Source organism: Pongo pygmaeus, chromosome 16 (genome assembly GCF_028885625.2).
Source record: "Pongo pygmaeus isolate AG05252 chromosome 16, NHGRI_mPonPyg2-v2.0_pri, whole genome shotgun sequence".
Classification (NCBI taxonomy): domain Eukaryota; kingdom Metazoa; phylum Chordata; class Mammalia; order Primates; family Hominidae; genus Pongo; species Pongo pygmaeus.
Genome location: NC_072389.2, coordinates 46,651,304 through 46,669,629, shown reverse-complemented (window position 1 = coordinate 46,669,629; position 18,326 = coordinate 46,651,304). Strand labels below are relative to the sequence as shown.

Here is an 18,326-nt window from a genome sequence, read left to right as displayed (position 1 = left end):
TTGGCCAGGCCGGTCTTGAACTCCTGGCCTCAAGCAATCCTCATGCTTCAGTCTCCCGAAGTGTTGGGATTACAAGCGTGAGCCACTACACTCAGCCCCACATTATCTTTTGTTGTTTTTTTTTTAAGATTGAGTCTCACTCTGTTGTCCAGGCTGGAGTGCAGTGGCGGAATCTCGGCTCACTGCAACCTCTGCCTCCCAGGTTCAAGGGATTCTCCTGCCTCAGCCTCCTGAGGAGCTGGGATTACAGGCATGCACCACCACGGCCAGCTAATTTTTCTATTTTTTTGTAGAGATGGGGTTTCACCACGTTTGCCAGGCTGGTCTCAAGCTCCTGACCTCTGGTGATCCGCCCACCTTGGCCTCCCAAAGTGCTAGGATTACAAGTGTGAGGCACCATGACTGGCCCCCACATTATCCTTTCTAATTCTTCACCCGTCTCTATACCCATGTCCTTTGCTATATGCCTTAGTCATTCTTCCTGGCCCCCTAGTGACACTGTGCCAATTCCAAGTCTAGGCCCTAAGAGGCATGTGTGTCTTTGCTTACCCCTTTTATACTTCTGTCATCACCATATAAAAGTGCTCGGGGTTTACTGGCCCAGGGAGGAAGAGAGAGGTAGAACAGACCTGGCTACCACCTGTAGCTTGGAGATAATTCCAGCTGAACTCATGCCATCAGGCAGGTGAACTGCAGTTGAACTTCAGATGCATGAGCAGGAACAGGGGTTAGTTTGTTACTTCACATTATTGTGGTAAGAGCTAACTGACAGGATTGTTAACATCACAAACTGAGAAACAATCAGATATCATGTGTCTCCTGATGGAAATACGTACCACTACCTAAAAATCAGCCTTCCCCAAGAACAAGCAACAACGACAACAACAGAACAAACCCAAATCTGACCAATTCTGTAGCTCTAACTAACAATTTACAGGAAACTCAAGGGACCAGAAACACATTCAACAATAAAAACGAGATGCAATCAGCATCGTGAGAAACCAGAAGACAAATGACCCAGTTCCTTCAGCAAATAAGCTGCAAGGCAGGGCAAAGAGATGGGGAATAAAACATACAGATTAAATGCCTTAAGGGACATATTAATAGATCACAATGTATGGACTTTAAGATCCTGATTCAAGTGGTCCAAATCTTGTTTTTTTAATTACAAAACAAATAGAAAAATTTGAACACTGACTAGATATTTGATAAAGAGTTCATTGTTATTTCTAGGTGTAATAATGGTATTATAGTTAGGTTTAAAACAAAAGTACTTATCTTTTAGAGGAACATATTGAAATATTTATGGTTAAAATATAATAATGCTGGTATTTGCTTTAAAATAATCTGATGAAAGGATTATAGATTTAACAAGACTGGCCAAGAGCTGACTGCTGTGGCTGGATGATGGGTTCGTGGATGTTTATACTATTCTCGGTATGTGCTGGAATTTTATATGAGAAAGACATAACAAGAAGGCAAAATGAAAATGGACACCAGGAAGTCAAATCATATAAAGACACAAAGTAGCCATTATATTTCCCTCGCTTACCTGTTCTGTTCTTTCGTTTTTCTCGCTCTGCTTTTAGCTCCTCCATGGCTTGAGATTTCTTGTCTAGTTTCTCATCCCGCTTGGAACGCCGTTCCTTGTTGTGGGATGTTACCTAGGAAGGGAAGGATATATAGGATGGCCCTTTTTACCAACAGCTGATAAGATTCTCTAAACCTACTTAATGCATTTAGTCCTCCAACATGAATCTATATGGGTTGCAAAAACTTAGAGCTTTTATGTAAGGGCAGAGAGCATCCTCTTGTGGACAAAGAGGATAGCGCAGTAAAGTAAGCCCTATCTAAAATGCCTAATAGCAAGTTCAAGAATTATCTGAATAAACTCTTTCTGGAAGAACACACTACAACACAGCTAATGTTGGGATTACAGGCATGAGCCACTACACGCAGCCCCACATTATCTTTTTTTTTGTTGTTTTTCTGAGATGGAGTCTCATTTATGATAAATACAGAGATTACTTTTCCAGCTATATTTATACCAAGTAAAGGATGACATACATCTAAGTAAACATCATAAGCATCTGGCTACCTAGGACGGGTTGTTTACCAACTTTTCCTTAAGGGATGCTCACTCACTAGTGGGCTGCTTTTTTTTTTAAAACAGAACCTCGCTCTTCTGCCCAGGCTGGAGGGCCATGGCATGATCTCAGCTCACTGCAACCTCCGCCTCTGAGGTTCAAGCAATTCTTCTGCCTCAGCCCCCCGAGTAGCTGGGATTAAAGGCATAAGCCACCATGCCAGGCTAATTTTTGTATTTTTAGTAGAGACGGGATTTCGCCATGTTGGCCAGGCTGGTCTCAAACTCCTGGCCTTGAGTGATCTGTCCGCCTCGGCCTCTCAAAGTGCTGGGATTACACATGTTGAGTCACTGCAGTTGAGGGCTGCTTTTTAAATGCAGACTTCAGTGAAAGCCGGGCACGGTGGCATATGCTGGTAGTCTCAGCAACTCAGGAGGACTGCTTGAGACTAGGAGTTTGAGGCTACAGTGTGTTATGACTGTGCCAGTGAATAGCCACTGTATTCTAGCCCGGGCAACATAATGAGACCAGGGAAAGGAAAGAGGAAGGGAAGGGGGAAGGAGGAAGGGAGGGGAAGAAAAGGGAAAAAGAAAGAAGAAAGAAAAAAAGAAAAGGAAAGAGGAAAGCAAAGGAAAAAGTGCTAAAGAGTTAACAGCACAGCTAATGGTGATATGTCCAGAGATTAATGAAACCATGTCACAAGTCTTGTACTAATAAACTTAGGCTGATTAATATAAACTCACCTTTTACACACACACTCAAAACAGAGGTTTATTCTTTGGACAATGAGGAACACTGAATCTCCTACCTGAGATTCTTGAATCTGTGTCAGCTTTTTCTTTTCTTGCTCCTCTTCTTGCTTTTTCTTCTTTTCTTTCTTTTCTTTCTTTTTGGCTGTTTTTAGTTTTTTCTTGATTTCAAATCTGGTTAAAAGATATTTGTTTGGCTTTTAAGTGGCAATGAAATGTATGTAAAAACTGATTTCTATTAGATAGGAGAAAGGAACTAAGGGAAAGGAGCTAATAGATATTTTGGTTTTCCTGCAAGAAACTCTGGTGTACCTTTTAAGTACATTAAAAATATTTAAATATTAATTACAACAAAATATAAAATATTTGATAGCATTAAGTTGGAATATGTTTAAAATGAGAGAATATGGGCCGGGCACAGGGGCTCACACCTGTAATCCCAGCATTTTGGGAGGCCAAGGCGGGGGGATCAGGAAATCAAGAGATCGAGACCATCCTGGCCAATATGGTGAAACCCTGTCTCTACAGGGTTTTGTATTGTTTTGTAACAATACAAAAATTAGCTGGGCATGGTGGCGCACACCTGTAGTCCCAGCTACTTGGGAGGCTGAGGCAAGAGAATCGCTTTAATCCGGGAGGCGGAGGTTGCAGTGAGCCAAGATCGCGCCACTGCACTCCAGCCTAGCGACAGAGCAAGAATCCGTTTCAAAAAAAAAAAAAAGAGAGAGAGAGAAAGAGAACATATATAGGGTATTGCTGTACTCATCTGCGCCACTCTAGCCTGGGTGACAGAGTGAGACTCCATCTCAAACAAACAAACAAACAGGCCCGGCACGGTGGCTCACGCCTGTAATCCCAGCACTTTGGGAAACCAAGGTGGACAGATCACGAGGTCAGGAGATTGAGACCATCCTGGCCAAAATGGTGAAACCCCATCTCCACTAAAAATACAAAAATTAGCTGGGCATGGTGGCACGTGCCTGTAATCCCAGCTACTCGGGAGGCTGAGGCAGGAGAATCCCTTGAACCCAGGAGTTGGAGGTTGCAGTGAGCCAAGATCGCGCCACTGCACTCCAGCCTGGCGACAGAGTGAGACTCCGTCTTGAAAACGAACAACAAACAAACAACAACAAAAAACACACAATGAAAGACCATTTCATACCCACCAGGATAGCTATTATCACAAAAAGGGAGGCTAGGCACGGTGGCTCACACCTGTAATTCCAGTACTTTGGGAGGCCAAGGCAGGAGGATCACTTGAGTCCAGGAGTTGGAGACTAGCCTGGACAACATGGTGAGACCATGTCTCTACAAAAATTTTAAAAATTGGCTGGACGTGGTGGTACATGCTTGTAGTCCCAGCTACTTGGCAGGCTGAGGTGGGAGAACTGCTAGAGCCCAGGAGATTGAGGCTGCAGCGAGCCATGATCATACCACTGAACTCTAGCTAGCCTGGGCGACAGAGCGAGACCCTGTCTCAACAACAACAAAAAAAGGAAAAGACAAGTGTTAAAGTGTTAGTGAAGATGTGGAGAAACTAGAACACTTATTGCCGATGGGAAATCTAAAATGATGCAGCTGCAGTTTCTCAAAAAGTTAGAAAGAGTTACTGTACGAGCCAGCAATTCTACTTTCCAGTATACACTCAAAAGAACTGAAAATAGGTACTCAAATTGTTGTATATAAACGTTCACAGCAGCACTAGTCACAATAGCAAAAAGGAGGAAACACCACAAATATTAATCAACAGATGGACAGATAAACAAAATGTGGTATATACATAAAATGGAATATTACTCAGACATAAAAAGGAGTGAAGTACTAATGCATGCTAAATGGATAAACCTCAAAAACATACTAAGTGAAAGAAGTCAGTCACAAAAGACTACATATTATGATTTCATTTATATAAAATATCCAGGTTGGGCATGGTGGCTAATGCCTGTAATCTAAACACTTTGGGAGGCCAAGGCAGGAGGACTGCTTGAGGCTAGGAGTTCAAGAACAGCCTGGACAACATAGCGAGACTTCGTCTTTAATAAAAGTTTAAAAAATTGGCCAGGTGGTGGCACATGCCTATAGTCCCAGCTACTTGGGAGGCTGAGGTGGGAGGATTGCTTGAACACAGGAGATCGAGGCTTCAGTGAGCTATAATCATGCCACAGCACTCCAGCCTGGGTGACGGAACGAGACCCTGTCTTGATAACAACAACAATAATAATAAACATATCCAGAATAGGCAAATCTAGAGAGACAGGAGATTAGTGGTTGCCTAGGGCTGGGAGGCTTATGGGGAAATAGAGGAGTGATAAAATGCTCTAGAATTAATTGTGGTGATGATTGCACAACTCTGTAGACATATAAAAACCATTGAATTATACACTTTAAGTGGGTTATTTTAAATAAAGTTATTTTTTAGAGTTAGTGATAACTTAACATTTACATAACGTTCTTATGTATATCATCTCTCTTGAGGTTTACAACAACCCCAAGGAGGAAGCTGAGGCAGGAAGAGAAAGTGATTTAACTCCGATCACCCTGCCGGCAAGTCTGACTTGAACCTAGACCTTCTGACTGCAATGTCAGTGCCCTTTCTACAACCAGGCTACCTTTTATGCTTCCTGCCCCCATGAATAATCTAACAACTGAAAATGACATCTCACTACTGGTGCTGCTGGCTAGAGAACGGGATGCTAATGGTGCTTGCATAGAAAAGACTACAAAGATTAAATGCGATCCATATAAAGAGCTTTTAAAGTAAAAAAGATTCAGGAAATTCCAGAGTTTCCATATTGCACTGCCCTGAAGCTAAACAAACGAACTACAACAATATTAATTTTCTATGATGGCTCTGAACCTCTGTCTTAATAATCAGCACACTAAACCACTCTTATAATCACTAAAAAAAGTCACTGAAGCTGGGGGTGGTGGTTCACACTTGTAACCCCAGCATTTTGAGAAGCCGAGGTGGACGAATTGCTTGAGGCCAGGAGTTCAAGACCAGCCTGGGCAACATGGCAAACCCCCTCTCTAAAAAAAAAAAAAAAAAAAAAAATTACAGGGCCAGGAGAGGCGGCTCATGTCTGTAATCCCAGCACTTTGGAAAGCCAAGGTGGGTGGATCACCTGAGGTCAGTAATTCCAGACCAGCCTGGCCAATATGAAAAATTAGCCAGGCTGCCAGGCGCGGTGGCTCACGCCTGTAATCCCAGCACTTTGGGAGGCCGAGGTGGGCAGATCACAAGGTCAAGAGATCAAGACCATCCTGGCTAACACCGTGAAACCCCCGTCTCTACTAAAAATACAAAAAATTAGCCGGGTATGGTGGCGGGCGCCTGTAATCCCAGCTACAGGGGAGGCTGAGGCGGGAGAATTGCTTGAACCCAGGAGGCGGAGGTTGCAGTGAGCCAAGATTGTGCCATTGCACTCCAGCCTGGGCAACAAGAGCAAAACTCCATCTCAAAAAAAAAAAAAAAAAAAAAAAATTAGCTGGGCATAGTGGCGCATGCCTGTAATCCCAGCTACACAGGAGGCTGAGGCAGGAGAATCACTGAACATGGGAAGCGGAAGTTGCAGTGAGCCAAGATCATGTCACTGCATTCCACCCTGGGCAACACAGTGAGACTCCATCTCAAAAAAAAAAGAAAGAAAGAAAGAAAAAAATATTAGCCAGGCATGGTAGCCTACAGCCTGTAGTTCCAGCTACTTGGGAGGCTGAGGTAGGAGGATGGCTTGAATCTAGGAGGTGGTAATTGTAGTGAGCCGAGTTCACACCACTGCACTCCAGCCTGGACGACAAAGCTAGACTCTGTCTTAAAAAAAAAAAAAATTTTTTTTAAGAAGTCACTGAATCAGTCAACTGTCTCATTCACATAAGGTGAAAAACATAAAAACTAAGTTTGAGACAAACCAACTATTACCCTCGGGCTACTTTGTGATTTTGTCATAGGACTTATTGGCCTTACATGACAACATCTTGCTATGCTTTCCACAGTTCAGATATACAAATTTTAAACCATCTGGCAACTCCAGCACAGTTTATTAAGTCCTATTTGTTCCAATATAGGTAAACTTGGAAGGATTCACACTCAAAACAAATGTTAAGGCCAAGTGCGGTGGCTCACACCTGTAATTCCAGCACTTTGGGAGGCTGAAGCAGGTGGATCACCTGAGGTCAGGAGTTTGAGACCAGCCTGGCCAACATGGTGAAACCCTGTCTCTACTAAAAATACAAAAATTAGCCAGGCGTTGTGGTGGGTGTCTGTAATCCCAGCTACTTGGGAGGCTGAGGCAGGAGAATCGCTTGAACCCAGGAAGTGGTGGTTGCGGTGAGCCGAGATTGTGCCATTGCACTCCAGCCTGGGCAACAAGAGTGAAAGTCTCTCAAAAAAAAAAAACAAAAAACAAAAACAAAAACAAAAATCAAATGTCTATTGTTTGCTGCTGACTGAAAGCCAAACATTCTTCTCTAGGACAACTCAGCACACTTAATATGGTCTCCAGAAGGGACAAACAAAACTCCCAGATGAAAAGGAACTAAGTGCTGCCAAAGAAAATGCTTCTATTTTCCTTTCATGAGATTAAATAGGTAGGATCCTTGTTCTGAGGGCTATTTTATTTCCAAGACAAAAGCCAAGTTTATTTTTACCTTGAAATTCTGTTAGGAGATAAGGAAGAACTACTGCCATATTTAAAACTTTTCCATTTAAAATATGGCAAAAGTTCAAAACATTGAAGCAGCTTCTAAATATCAAAAAGCAATTTAACATTTGACTTTTTAAAAAAATACAAAAACCACGCTAGAGGATATCAGATACCTAACTTGTACATAATGAGGAGAAATTCCAAGTCTCGAATCCTGTGAAGACAGGGCTCCAAATATGAATTTTGGAAAATTATTTCAACCTAGGAGCGTGAACAATTTGAAGCCAATTTGTAAAATATAAAGCTTTAAAACACCATTTGTTCATTTAATTTTTACATATCATTTGATGTGTTCCCACATTACTCTCAATCATTACTGTATTCATGTTCTAAAACCAACGCAATCTTATGATTACTTCAATGCTTTTTGCTCAGTAGAAATCAAATCATGTACTGATCTTTATCAAGATAAAAACAATCTCTGTAATTCCCTTCCCTTTTTTTTGACACAGGGTCTCACTCTGTCACCTAGGCTGGAGTGCAGTGGTGCAATCTCAGCTCATTGCAAACTTTACATTCAGGGCTCAAATGATACTCCTGCTGACTCAGCCTCCCAAGTACCTGGGACTACAGGCATGGGCCACCATGCCTGACTATTTTTTGTAGGAGACAGCGTTTTGCCATGTTGCCATGACTGGTCTTGAATTCCTGGAATCAACTGATCCACCCACCTCAGCCTCCCAAAGTGCTGGGATTACAGGTGTGAGCCACTGCGCCAGGCCTGTAATTCCCTTTATTTTTTATTTATTTATTTATTTTTTGAGACAGAATCTCCCTCTGTCACCCAGGCTGGAGTCCAGTGGCATAATCTTGGCTCACTGCAACCTCCGCCTCCTGGGTTCAAGCCATTCTCCTGCCTCAGGATCCTGAATAGCTGAGATTACAGACGCGTGCCACCGTGCTCGGCTAATTTTTTGTATTTTTAGTAGAGATGGGTTTCACCATGTTGGCCAGGCTGATCTCGAACTCCTGACCTCAAGTGATCCACCTGCCTTGGCCTCCCAAAGTGCAGGGATTACAGGTGTGAGCCACCACACTTGGCCTGTAATTCCTTTTATTTATTTATTTTTATTTTTATTTTTTATTGAGACAGAGTCTTGCTCTCGCCAAGGCTAGAGTGCAGTGGCGCCATCTCAGCTCACTGCAACATCCATCTCCTGGGTTGAAGCAATTCTCCTGCCTCAGCCTCCTAAGTAGCTGGGACTACAGGTGCACACCACCACACCAGGCTAATTTTTTTGTATTTTTAGTAGAGATGGGTTTTCACCATGTTGGCCAGGCTGGTCTAGAACTCCTGATCTCTGGTGATCCATCCACCTCGGCCTCCCAAAGTATGTAATTCCCTTTAGAATGCTGCCTGTAGTGCGGTGTTACAGAACAGGTAAAATGACAGGAAATGTGAAGCAGGAGAGGATATGGCCACAGCATGTTTTATGGTGTCAGATGGTCCCAGGTTTGAAATCCAGTTCTACCACTTACCAGCTAAATCACCTTGGGCAAGTTTCTTCATTCATTCACTCAACAAGTATTTAGTGCATATCTGTGCCAGGTACTGTTCTAGGCGCCAAGAATAGAGTGGCGAAAAGGACAAAGTCTCTCCCTTCATGCAGCTTACTCTTTAGTTACCTAATGTCTCTAAGCCTAAGCGTCTACCTCTGTAATATGGTATAACCAACTTCACAGAGCAGTTGTGAAAATTAAATAATGCACATAAATAATGTCTTATGAATAAAACCTTCCGAATAACGTACATTAGTAAACAAAGCCAGTGGCACTAAGTAAATAATGAATGTGATTGAAATTTAATACATCATTTGCCTCTCATCATGTTAACAATCAATTCCAAATGCCAGTCTCCATATGTAGGTCAGGTGTGAAGGACAGAGGAAGTATGAGAAAAGAGATGAACAGAAAAGGTGGGGATGGGGGGGACAACGAGAACTCAACCTTACCTTCTTTTCAACACCTCCCTCTTCTCTATGCGATTGAACAGTTCTTGCTCTCTCTCTTTCTCTGTCATCTGTTCCAGACGGGCCCTGTCTTCCTCATCTCCCATGAGGTCTTCTCCATAGCCATCATGGAACTCTTCATCTTCTGAGGAAGAATCTGAATCTGAACTGGAAGAGGAGCTGTTGCTGTCAGAGTCTGACACTTCACCTGCAACAAAGGCCCAAACACAAGATTACACTATGCTACAGAAGACAGGCCACAAGTGGCTCCACAATGTTGACAACATCACCCTTCTTTCGGCTACAGTAAGAAACCAGTTTGTTATTTTACTTACTTGTTTCTACTCTCTTTTTTGAGATGGAGTTTTGCTCTTATTGCCCAGGCTGGAGTGCAGTGGCATAATCTCAGCTCCTCCACCTCCCAGGTTCAAGTGATTCTCCTGCCTCAGCCTCCCAAGTAGCAGGGATTACAGGTGTGTGCCACCACACCCAGCTAATTTTGTATTTTTATTGGAGATGGCGTTTTGCCATATTGTTCAGGCTGGTCTTGAACTCCTGACCTCAGGTGATCCGCCCGCCTCAGCCTCCCAGTGCTGGGATTACAGGCGTGAGCCACTGCGCCTATTTATTTTTACTTTTTAAATAGAATTGGGGTCTCACTTTGTTGCCCAGGCTGGTCTCGAACTCTTGGGCTCAAGCAATCCTCCTGACTTGGCCCCCCAAAGTGCTGGGATTACAGGCATAAGCCACCACACCTGGCCCTATCTTATTTATTATTATTATTATTGAGACAGAGTCTCGCTCTGCCCCAGGCTGAGTGCAGTGGTGCGATCTCGGCTCATTGCAACTTCCACCTCCCGGGTTCACAAGCGATTCTCCTGCCTCAGCCTCCTGAGTAGCTGGGACTACAGGTGCACACCACCACGTCCAGCTAATTTTTACAGTTTTAGTAGAGATGGGGTTTCACCATGTTGGCCAGGATGGTCTCGATCTCTCAACCTCGTGATCCACCTGTCTTGGCCTCTCAAAGTGCTGGGATTACAGGCGTGAGCCACCATGCCCGGCCTATTTATTTTGTTTGAGACGGAGTTTTTTCTTGTCATCCAGGCTGGAGTGCAGCTGCACGATCTCGGCTCACTGTAATCTCCACCTCCCGGGTTCAAACAGTTCTCCTGCCTCAGACTCCCGAGTAGCTCAGGCGCTCACCACTACACTCAGCTAATGTTTGTATTTTTAGCAGAGATGGGGTTTCACCATGTTGGCCAGGCTGGTCTTGAACTCCTGACCTCAAGTGATCTGCTTGCCTCGGCCTCCCAAAGTGCTGGAATTACAGGTGTGAGCCACTGCACCCGGCCCCCAGCATTTTTTTTTTTTTTTTTTTGAGACAGAGTCTCTCTCTATCGCCCAGGCTGGAGTGCAGTGGCACGATCTCGACTCACTGCAAGCTCCGCCTCTCGGGTTCATGCCATTCTCCTGCCTCAGCCTCCTGAGTAGCTGGGACTATAGGTGCCCCGCCACCACGCCCGGCTAATTTTTTTGTATTTTTTTAATAGAGATGGGGTTTCACCATGTTAGCCAGGATGGTCTCAATCTCCTGATCTCATGATCCGCCGACCTCAGCCTCTCAAAGTCCTGGGATTACAGGCATGAGCCACCGCACCCAGCCTTTTTTTTTTTTTTGAGATGGAGTTTCACTTTTGCTGCCTAAGCTGATCTCAGTCACTGCAACCTCCACCTCTCGGGTTCAAGCAATTCTCCTGCCTCAGCCTCCCAAGTAACAGGGACTACAGGCACATGCCACCTCGCCTGGCTAATTTTTCTGTTTTTAGTAAAGATGAAAATATGTTGGTCCGGCTGGTCTCGAACTCCTGACCTCAGGTGATTCCCCTGTCTTGGCCTCCCAAAGTGCTGGGATTACAGGTGTGAGCCGCCACACCTGGCCTGATTACATGGATAAGTTCTTTAGTGGTGATTTCTGAGATTTTGGCATATTTATCACCCAAGCAGCGTACACTGTACCCAATATGTACTCTTTTAACCGTCACTCCCTCCCCAAGTCCCCAAAGTCCATTATATCATTCTTTTTTTTTTTTTTGGAGATAGAGTCTCACTCTATCGCCTGATCTCGCCTCACTGCAACCTCCTCTTTAAGCGATTCTTGTGGCTCAGCCTCCTGAGTAGCTGGGACCACAGGAGCGCACCACCATGCTTGGCTAATTTTTGTATTTTTAGCAGAGACGGGGTCTCACTGTGTTGGCCAGGATGGTCTCAAACTCCTGACCTCAAGTGATCCACCTGCCTTGGCCTCCCACAGTGCTGGGACTACAGGCGTGAGCCACTACACCTGGCCCCATTATATCATTCTATGCCTTTGCATCCTGATGGCTTAAACACCACTTATACATGAGAACATACAATATTTGGTTTTCCATTCCTTAGTTACTTCACTTAGAAAAATGGCATCCAGCTCCACTGAAGTTGCTGCAAAGGCCATTATTTCATTCCGTTTTGTGGCTAATATTCCATGGCATACATACACATTTTCTTTTTTTTTTTTTTTGGAGACAGAGTCTCACTCTGTCGCCAGGCTGGAGTACAGTGGCATGATCTCGGCTCACTGCAACCTCTAACTCCCTGGTTCAAGCGATTCTCCCGAGTATTAGGGATTACAGGTATGCACCACCACGCTGAGCTAATTTTTGTATTTTTAGTAGAGACGGGGTTTCACCATGTTGGCCAGGATGGTCTCAAACTCCTGACCTTGTGATCCACCTGCCTTGGCCTCCCAAAGTGCTAGGATTACAGATGTGAGCCACCACGCCCAGCTGGCATACATACACATTTTCTTTATCCACTTGTTGGTGCACTGAATTTTTGAAGAGTATAAGCCCAAAAAAATTGTCTAGTAGAATTTTGTGAGGTGGTGATGAAAATTTTGTCTATCTGGACAGCAGCCACCACATATGGGTATTCACAAACTCAAATGTGGCTTAGTGCAACTGAAAAACTAAATTTTAAACATTACTTTTTAGTTAATTTAAGTTGAAATAGCAACAGTTATCAAATGTCCACTTCATTTGGTTTGGTTGATTTGTTAAGAAACAATTCAGGTTATGAATTTTTGGCAAGAATACTCCATAAGTGATTGTGTCCTTTTCAATGTATCACATCAGGAAGCCCTAACATCTGTTTGTCCCATTATTTTAATTTGGATTACTTGGTAAAGGTGGTGTCTCCCAGATTCTCCCTTTGTAAAGGCACCTTTTCCGCTCTGTGTAATAGTATGTATAGGGAGAAGGTTTAGGACTATAAAATTTTGTTTTCCAATAAACTCTCACCCAGTGGTTTTAACAATCATTGAGGATTCTTGAGTAAATCAACTTTATCACTATGATTGAAAAGTGGTGATTTTTCTAACCCTATAATTTCTTTTTCATTTATTAGCTGGCATTAAAAAAAAAAATTTTTGTATGGCCAGGTGTGGTGACTCACGCCTGTAATCCCAGCACTTTGGAGAGACAAGGCGGGTAGATCACCTGAGGTCAGGAGTTCAAGACCAGCCTGGCCAACATGGTGAAACCCCGTCTCTACTAAAAATACAAAAAATTAGCTAAGTGTGCTGGTGGGCATCTATAATCCCAGCTACTTGAGGCAGGAGAATCTCTTAAACCCCAGGAGACAGAGGTTGCAGTGAGCCAAGATCACGCCACTGTACTCCAGCCTGGGCGACAAGAGCGAAACTCTGTCTCGATAATAAATTTAAAAAATTTAAAAACACATTTTAATGAATAATTAAAAATAGATTAGTGAATTTATCATAACAGTGGATCTTAATAGGACAAATGTTGGCATGGAAAAAGTATGTGAGTACAATGAGTACTGAGCTAAGTCAGCAATTTAACAGGAACTGCACTTGACTCAATTTGAGCTAACATTCATAGGCATGTGCTCAAAACCAGGTTAGGGCAATTTTATAAAGTCAGCTTGTATGTAAACATTATTTTTTAAAAGTTTTTAAAATTTTTATAATTTACAGGTTATCATTCTAGTCCGGAACAAGTTCTCTTCTATTTTCTCTCCCAGTGTCCCTGCATTTTTCTTTTCTTTTTTTTTTTTCCTACTTTTTTTTGTTGTTGTTGAGACAGGGTCTTGCTCTGTCACTTAGGCTGGAGTGCAGTGGTGTGATCATAGCTCACTGTAACCTCGAAGTCCTGGGCTCAAGCAAGCCTCTTGCCTCAGCCTCCTAAGTAGTTGGGACCTCAGGTGCATACCATAACTCCCAGCTAATTTTTAAATTTTTTTGTAGAGATGGGATCTCACTATGTTACCCAGGCTGGTCCTGAACTCCTGGGCTCAAGCAATCCTCCCACCTTGGCCTCCCAAAGTGTTGAGATTACAAATATGAGCCATTGCACCTGGCCCAAGTTCACTTTTCAAACTAGTGTTGAAAAATTCTGAAATTGGCTTCCAGAAAAGGAACATTTTCTACTGAGATTCCCTCCTCAGTCAGACTATGCATAAGCAAGAAAAAAAGGGGAGGGAAAGGCACTCACGGTATTCAAGACTAATGCAGGAATCCTCATGGGTTCCAGGGATAGGTTTCAGGGGTCTCACCAACCTTTGGAATTGCATGCATTTTTCTTGCTTCATTCAGAGTCTCAAAGCATCCATGACCATGGAAAAAGTTAAGAACCACTGCTCTAAAGAAGAGGTCATGCTGAATGCAGGTACCCCCCTTCCTCCCCACTTCTGCCTTTGCACCTTCAAGCTGACAAGAGTGGGAGTTGACCTTCCAGGTCTAGGCTGCTCAGCTCACCTTCCTCAGGGGCTGAGCTCTCAGCTGAACTGTCTTTGTCTGAACTGCCTGAGGAGGCAGTTTTGTTGGCCTGTTTCTTCATGGTTCCTTTCTTCTCTATTTTTCTGGCTTTTCCTTTCTTCTTATTTTTATTGCTCCCAAATGTCCACTATAAGGAGAAAAGAAAAAGGAAGACTGAAATAGGAATAGGGACTTTATTGGGAAAAGCTGGAAGACTCAAGAGTTAAGAGTCTTTGGCATTCATCTTTGAATCCAAAACAAATACATTTCATATGAAAAAAAATACAGATTTTTGAAAAAAAAAATTTCTTTTTTGAAACAGGGTCTCACTCTGTTGCCCAGGCTGGAGTGCAGTGGCACAGTCTTGGTTCACTGCAACCTCTGATTCCCAGGCTCAAGCCATCCTCCCACTTTAGCCTCTGGAGTAGTTGGGACTACAGGTATGCCCCACCACGCCCAGCTAATTTTTGTATTTTTTGTAGAGACGGGGTTTCACTGTGTTGCCCAGGCTGGTCTTGAACTCCTGAGCTCAGACAATCCTCCTGTCTTGGCCTCCCAAAGTGCTGGGATTACAGACATGAGCCACTGCACCTGGCATAGATTTTTGTTTTTGAGACAAGGTCTTGCTCTGTCACCCAGGCTAGAGTGCAGTGGTGCGATCTTGGGCTCACAGCAGCCTTGACCTCCCAGGATCAAGTTATCCTCCTGCCTCAGCCTCCCAAGTAGTTGGGACCACAGGTGTGTACCACCACACCCAGCTAAGCTTTGTATTTTTTGTAGAGATGGGGTTTCACCACGTTGCCCAGGCTGGTCTTAAACTCCTGAGCTCAAGCAATTCGCCTGCCTTGGCGTCCCAAAGTGCTGGGATTACAGGTGTGAGCCACTGTGCCTGGCCCCAGCCTAGATTTTTGAAAACTCGCTTAAAACTTTAGAACTTCTGGTCTGGAATCTCTTAGAAACAAGAGAAAAGTTACATAATAAACATATAATTTAATTATTATTTTTTCTTTTTTTTTCAGACAGGTTCTTGCTATGTTGCCTAGGCTGGCCTTGAACTCCTGGACTCAAATGATCCTCTCACCTGAGCCTCCTAAGTAGCTGGAACTACAGGTGCGCATCACTGCACCCAGCTCATGTATGTTTTATTGCCAACAGAAAACAAAAAAGATATCAACTTTATGGCAAGTCAAAAAACAGCTTCTGATGTTTTATGTGGCAGAGATGGCAGTAATTGTTAATGGCTGATATGTCTGCGTTTCAGCACAGAGAATGGTTTAGTTTTGGGGTGGGTCTCAGGAAGGCAGGGAATGTAGCTTGTGCCCAGGAGAAAACTGCAGAAAGCACAGAGAGAAAGGATGAAGGCCATTCTTTGGCATAAATGGCAGCACTGGCACTAACTCCAAAGAGGTAGAAAGTAATGTACATCATTAAATATATGTGCATATCCTTTTTAAAACACTGGCATATATTATACAATAACATGACATTTAAACTGGATCATAAACAGGAAATCCCAGATATCAAAACATAAGGAACCTGTAATTTGCACTGTCAAACAGGCAGGCAATACAGTTAACTACCCCAAGGCCAAAAAACCATCTTCATCAAGCACTTTAATTATAAGTTGAAAGGCCATACAACCACCTTACAAATTTGCAGTCTATTTAGTTACATTAAACCATATTTCCTTTGATATTTTAACTTGCCAACTTAAAATGATTTTAGGTGAAAAATACTTTACTCAGAAACTTTATTCTAATTACCATAAATAATCATCTTTTGATTATCACAGACTGAATATTAAGTCTGGTATTAACATAATATTTCTACATCTAATATCCAACAAAGGCACAAAGTCTTTGTTCCTTCTATAATAGGATGAGAAATTAACCTCCTATTTCACAATAGATAATAGAAGAAGTAAATTCTTTTGGTCTTTTTTTGAGGGGGTGGGGTTGGGTAGAGGTGTAGTTCTGAAGATGTTTCCAACTTAGAAATTTTCCATATGAGCTATTCTTAAGAACAACAGTCTGCTAGTTTACCTTCACAAAACATTGTAAAAGGGTGCTATTTTTAATCTTTTTTTTGTTTTTGAGCCAGGGACTCATTTGTCACCCAGGCTGGAGTGCAGGGCAGCAGGATCATAGCTCACTGCAGCCTCGACCTCCCAGGTTCAAGTGATCTTCCTACCTCGGCCTCCTGAGTAGCTGGGACTACAGGTGTGCATCATCATGCCCAGCTAATTTTTAAATTTTTTTGTAGAGACAGGGTCTTGCTATGTCACTAAGGCTGGTCTCAGACTCCTAGACTCATGCAATCCTCCAGCCTTGGCCTCCCAAAATGCTGGGATTACAGGCACAAGCCACCTTGCACAGCCCTAATACTTCCCTTTTAAGTCTGAGTTTTCAACCATTTCACATTTTAATCATTTCAAGGAAGATAATTTTTTTTTTGAGACTCTGCTCTGTCGTCCAGGCTGGAGTGCAGTGGTGTGATCTCAGCTCACTGCAAGCTCCGCCTCCTGGGTTCACGCCATTGTCCTGCCTCAGCCTCCCGAGTAGCTGGGACTACAGGCACCCACCACCACGCCTGGCTAATTTTTTGTATTTTTAGTAGAGACGGGGTTTCACCGTGTTAGCCAGGATGGTCTTGATCTCCTGACCTCATGATCCACCTGCCTCGGCCTCCCAGAGTGCTGGATTACAGGCAGGAGCCACTGTGCCCAGTCAGGAAGATAATTTTAAAGCCAGTTTGAAAGAACCTAAAGGAGGCAAAAGTGTTCACTTTCTTAGTTAACTGAGCTAAAATATATCAACTTTTTTTTTTTTTTTTTGAAATGTAATCTTACTCTGTCACCCAGGCTGGAGTGCAGTGGCGTGATCTTGGCTCACTGCAACCTCTGCCTCCTGGGTTCAAGCGATTCTCCTGCCTCAGCCTCCCGAGTAGCTGGGATTACAGGCATACGCCACCACGCCCAGCTAATTTTTGTATTTTTAATAGAGACGGGGTTTCGCCATGTTGGCCAGGCTGGTCTCAAACTCCCGACCTCAAGCGATCTGCCCACCTTTGCCTCCCAAAGTGCTGGGATTACAGGTTTGAGCCTCCACGCCCGGCCTAATATACCAACTTTGTATGCTGACAATGAAGATATTACTCGAGTAAATAATATATAAAACATCTTTTACACTGGCTCATTATAAAAAATTACACAACTATACTCATAATAAATACTGAACATTTATTGGTTGGTTTTGAAAATGGGCATGACCTACCTTTTCCGAACAGCGTCTTGGCCCTTTCTACTTCTACCCAATGGGAATATGAAGAGGTTGAGAGCATAAAGGTTGAGCTGTCAGGGTCACATGTACGTCAGAGGGACTAGGTCTATTTCTGCCTACAGATTTGGGTTTGTCACGTGGAATAGAGTCAAATTCTGCATTCGTCGGGGGAAAAAAGTGTTTATGAGAGCAAAATGACCTGAATGTGAAGTCATACAGGAGAATCCAACTGAGCAGGTGCTAGGAAGCCATGGCTTTCTTAACCCTCTCCCTCTATCTGCTTCAATCTGCTTCAACCTAAGCTTAGCAACTGTCATTCATTCATAGTCTATAATGTTTGTCCCTTGTGGGGTAGTGAGAAGACATGAGTAAACTAGAAGAAAATAAAAATGCTTTCAGTGAAAAGGGGCTTTCCTAACTAAACCTGAATGTGAGAAGGGAACATTGTTTTTTTCTTCCAACAACAAAGCTGCCTTACCTCCCATGAGGCTGACTGAGCCAGGTCTATCACATCAAAGGCAAAAAACCAACAGTTCCGTATGTGACAAGGTTTTGGGGGGATTACAATAATGTGAGTGAGTTTACTTTTAAACATAAAATTTCTTTCTTTTTTTTTTTTTTGAGACAGAGTTTTGCTCTTGTTGCCCAGGCTGGAGTGCAATGGCCCGATCTCGGCTCACTGCAACCTCTGCTTTCCAGGTTAAACTGATTCTCCTGCCTCAGCCTCCCAAGTAGCTGGGATTA

The 18,326-nt window shown here is 43.3% G+C and overlaps 1 protein-coding gene across 1 annotated transcript in view; it reads right to left on the bottom strand.

The window, feature by feature from the left end:
* RTF1 (RTF1 homolog, Paf1/RNA polymerase II complex component) overlaps positions 1 to 18,326 on the bottom strand; it is a 71,985-nt gene that overhangs the window by 14,841 nt on the left and 38,818 nt on the right. Inside the window, exons 3-6 of the mRNA XM_054450326.1 lie at positions 14,305 to 14,452; positions 9,492 to 9,696; positions 2,896 to 3,010; positions 1,553 to 1,664 (exon numbers count right to left, since the gene is read on the bottom strand). Coding sequence (XP_054306301.1) covers positions 1,553 to 1,664; positions 2,896 to 3,010; positions 9,492 to 9,696; positions 14,305 to 14,452 — 580 coding nt within the window. The remainder of the gene's footprint in view (positions 1 to 1,552; positions 1,665 to 2,895; positions 3,011 to 9,491; positions 9,697 to 14,304; positions 14,453 to 18,326) is intronic.